The 4,114-nt window shown below is 42.3% G+C and overlaps 1 protein-coding gene across 1 annotated transcript; it reads right to left on the reverse strand.

Annotated features, from left to right (window-relative positions):
• Positions 1–3,543: 3,543 nt before the first annotated feature.
• Positions 3,544–4,114, reverse strand: LOC101526617 (cytochrome c, somatic). Its single transcript, XM_036494147.2, has one exon. The coding sequence runs from the start codon at positions 4,047–4,049 to the stop codon at positions 3,732–3,734; it is 318 nt and encodes a 105-aa protein (XP_036350040.2). The 5' UTR covers positions 4,050–4,114; the 3' UTR covers positions 3,544–3,731.

Here is a 4,114-nt window from a genome sequence, read left to right on the forward strand (position 1 = left end):
CCAATCTTGAGTCGGATTTTCTATACAGCATTGCATTTTCTTTTTGTTTTAAAGCGAAAGCCTAGAGACATTTTGCACTCGTTCTCCCCTTGATGTCCTATGTGGTGTTGACGAGTGGCCACACGGAATAGCATTTTTTACTTGCACAGTAACAGAGTCGTAACTGTAAGATTTGTTATTTTCACACCAATGAACCATAATTTTCTTTTTGGAAACCAGAAATACTGTTTTCTGTAGAACCTGGATTAATGGAAATAGAAAACACCCAATCTTTCTTTTTTGGAATTAAGTATCTGTAATTTTTCATTTTATATTGTAAGTAACAACTGCTGAACAATTACTTGGCTGATATGAGTGGGTGCTTCTCCCTTCTCTGCTCACCTGAAAACAGCATCAAGGCTCACAAATAAGTGGGGAAAGGCAGTGTAAGAGAAACATGTACAGCACTATTTAGGGCAGGCCTGTAAACAGACAGATGGCAGATCAAGGCTGCATGAGATTGTTGCATTTCCCACCACAACTGTAAAGTTGATGATGATTTCATATTTTCAAAATTAGAAGACTTCGGTCCCGGCGCCATGGCCTAGCAGCTTAAGTCCTCGCCTTGAATGCACCGGGATCCCATATGGGCGCCAGTTCTAGTCCTGGCAGCTCCACTTCCCATCCAGCTCCCTGCTTATGGCCTGGGAAAGCAGTCGAGGACGGCCCAAAGCTTTGGGAACCTGCACCTGCGTGGGAGACCTGGAAGAAGTTCCTGGCTCCCGGCTTCGGATTGGCGCAGTACTGGCCCGTTGCTGCTCACTTGGGGAATGAATCATCAGACAGAATATCTCCCTCTCTGTCTCTCCTCCTCTCTGTATATCTGACTTTGTAATAAAAAATAAATAAATCTTAAAAAAAAAATTGGAAGACTTCAATTGTAAGGGTCTAGTTAGATACAACCAAGGAACAGAACAAGCAGCAAACCATTTGGAAATAGCCACCTACTGGGAATTCCTGTCATCCAAGCCTTTCAACATCACTGGGAAGCACTCAACACACAGGCTTGGCGTGCCTCTTCACAACTGGATCACGCTACCTAGAGACAGGAAATGCCTTTAGTTCACCTTTAGGCTCTCATGGCAGTCTCGCAAAGTATATGCCCTCAGTATGATCTGGCTGAATGAATAAGCTGAATAGCCATCATTCTGAGGGGATTAGTTGCTAACACTGAAAAAGCAATTTCATACAGGAACCAAAAGCACACATTTGAATTTCGTATCTTCAGCAAGCCTGGAAGGACAAAGCATGTGTCCTCTGTAAAATGAACCGCCAAGAGCCTTCAAACTCTTCTCCTGGCTTGCCGGACAGCCTGACACCCAGCAGCGCTCTCGCTCGCCCAGCCACCACCTCACACAGGGCGCTTGTACTTTCCTTTCTCCTTGCTGCAGAGTAACCAACCACATGTGCTTTCTTGGTACAGAGTTTTATGAAGAATTCAAGGCTTCTGGAAGCATATTATAAAATAAACATGATGATAATTTTGAGTTCAGAGGCCTAAAATCCCCTACCTTCAAAGATTTCATTGGAAGGTAGAGGAAGGCACCAAATCCAGAACAAAGAAACCTCCAAATCCTGCTTGCGGGACAATTTTCATGAAAAAGGACAAATCAGTGTGGCTTAACAGGCTGATCCTCAACCTTCAAGCTCCAGCATCCCATGTGGGTGCTGGTTTGTGTCCCAGCTGCTCTACTGCCCATCCAACTCCCTGCTTGCGGCCTGGGGAAGCAGTGGAGTATGGCCCAAAGCCTTGGGATCCTGCACTCACATGGGAGATCCAGAGAAGGCGCCCGGCTTCAGATGGGCTCAAGTGTGGCTGTTTTGGTCGTTTAAGGAGTGAACCAATGGATAGAAGATATTTCTCTCTGTCCCTCCTTTTCTCTGTAAATCTGCCTAATAAGAATAAATAAATCTTAAAAAAAAAAAAAAAAGAAAGAAAAATGGGCTGGTCTGAGTGCAGCGGTGCTTACAAAAAAAAAAGAAAAATGAAAAACCACAAAAAAAAAGCTGGTATTTGGAATTAGCTCCAATATCCTCAAATCAATCCATATTTGTTGAAATGGTTGAAACTGAATTTAAGTGAAAATAATAATATGCAGTATGTAGAGATTTGTGTTTATAGAAAGTTTGGAGGGTAATTTTCAATTAGTTTTTAATAAAATCTTCCCATTCTGCATTTAAATAATTAACAGTGATTGATTGCATTGTTCCCTTCTAGCTCATTCCCAGTCCTCACAGATACTAACAAAGTAACACTTCCAAATGAGAGATGCTATGCCAAGTCTATAACAAGGAGACTGGAAAAAGTCACTGTTGTAAGACTGATGATACCTGAAGAGCTTAGAAGGTAGATCAGCCCAAGCAGTAATGGAAATCATGTCCCAGGCTATCAGAGGGAAGAAAAACCAACTTTTCTCAGCTGCTAATACCCTCAAGGGACAGCAAGCATCACCATTGGAAATGAGCACTGGGGAATTTGCATTCATCTGCATATTCCTCCTTTGAATGGCAGAAGCAGATTCTTGTACCTACTGCTATCCAGGTGTCTCCATCCCCTCTTCTCTCATCTACTTTAAAATCTGGCCTCATCTTTCATTTCCTCCCTTCTATTTTTTAACCCTTTCATTTATAAATTTCAATCTATAAACTCACTGGAGTATCTCACTACCAATATGCCCATCTTCATCTTGCTAACTACCAGCTGTCACCTTTTCTTCCCTTTCTATTCAAAATGACCCAAGATCTATCTAAACTCACTTTTACAGGTACCTTTCACTCACCTTCCAATCACTACAATTGGCCTTTTACTGAAATTACTTTCTTTAAGGTCCTAGTGACTACTTTTTTTTTTCAGAGTCTATAATTGTTTTTTTAATGAAGTCTTGTGACGACATAAGTTAAAATTTTGTGCTGATGGCCTATGTCCTGCACCTCAGTCCCTCCAATGAGTTGGCAAAAGCACCATTTACTAAAGACTGATGTACAGCAGTTCCCCAATGTAATGTTTCCAAGTAGCTGCTTCTAGACAATCCTCAACTCTAAGTTAATCTAAAGTGGTAAAGAATCCAAAAGTCACATTTCACTTGTTACTCTGGTCATGCTACTTTTCCAAGCACCTGATCTTAAAGACCATCAATCAAATCTGAGAAGCGGTAAATATTCAACAGCAACCACACTAACCTGCCTTTCAGGAAGGCAGCAGTTTAGATACAGGGAATTTTTTTTATTAGGTCGACACAGGTAAGAGCAGAAATACAAAGCAGATACTTTTGTCTTGTCCACCTTCGGCTCTCTTGCTTTTAGCAGGTAAAGAACACAAACCAGAAGGTGGGTTGAGTCCTACTTGGTTCTGAGTGCTTTTCCTGGTATTTAAGTATAAACCCAACCTCCTAACGGGTTTTGAGATTTTTGTGAAAAGTAGAACGTGAGTCTAGTCCAATCCTATCCTTTTAAAAGGGGAAAATGGGGAGAACATTGACTGAACTGGAAATTACCACCCACATCTCAACAAACCCAATCGCTTTTTATTTAACCACATAAAGCAATCTTGTTTAAAATCAGGACTGCTGAACAAAAATATTCTGTCAGCCGTTCATGATCTGAATTCTGGTATAGGAGAATTAAATTATGGTGGACATTAAAAAAGTCACGAGACATTTCTGTTTTGTAATAAATAAGGCAGTGGCCAAGCATTACTCGTTAGTGGCTTTTTTGAGATAAGCTATCAGGTCTGCCCTCTCATTCTTCTTCTTAATGCCGGCGAAGATCATCTTGGTGCCCGGGATGTACTTCTTGGGATTCTCCAGGTACTCCATCAGAGTGTCCTCCCCCCAGGTGATGCCTTTGTTCTTGTTGGCATCTGTGTAAGAGAAGCCGGCCGCTTGCCCGGTCTTCCGCCCAAACAAACCATGGAGATTGGGTCCGGTCTTGTGCTTGCCTCCTCTTTCCACGGTGTGACACTGGGCACACTTCTGAACAAAAATCTTCTTGCCTTTCTCGACATCACCCATTGTTGAAGTTTGCGCTGGTCGTCCTCCGCGCTCGAAATGTCGGCCCTGAGAAGCTGGACGTCCCG

This window comes from Ochotona princeps, chromosome 9 (assembly GCF_030435755.1).
Source record: "Ochotona princeps isolate mOchPri1 chromosome 9, mOchPri1.hap1, whole genome shotgun sequence".
Taxonomy (NCBI): domain Eukaryota; kingdom Metazoa; phylum Chordata; class Mammalia; order Lagomorpha; family Ochotonidae; genus Ochotona; species Ochotona princeps.

Excerpts from the sequence above, each read along its gene's own strand:
- LOC101526617 (XM_036494147.2), bottom strand. The coding sequence starts at position 4,049 with ATGGGTGATGTCGAGAAAGGCAAGAAGATTTTTGTTCAGAAGTGTGCC.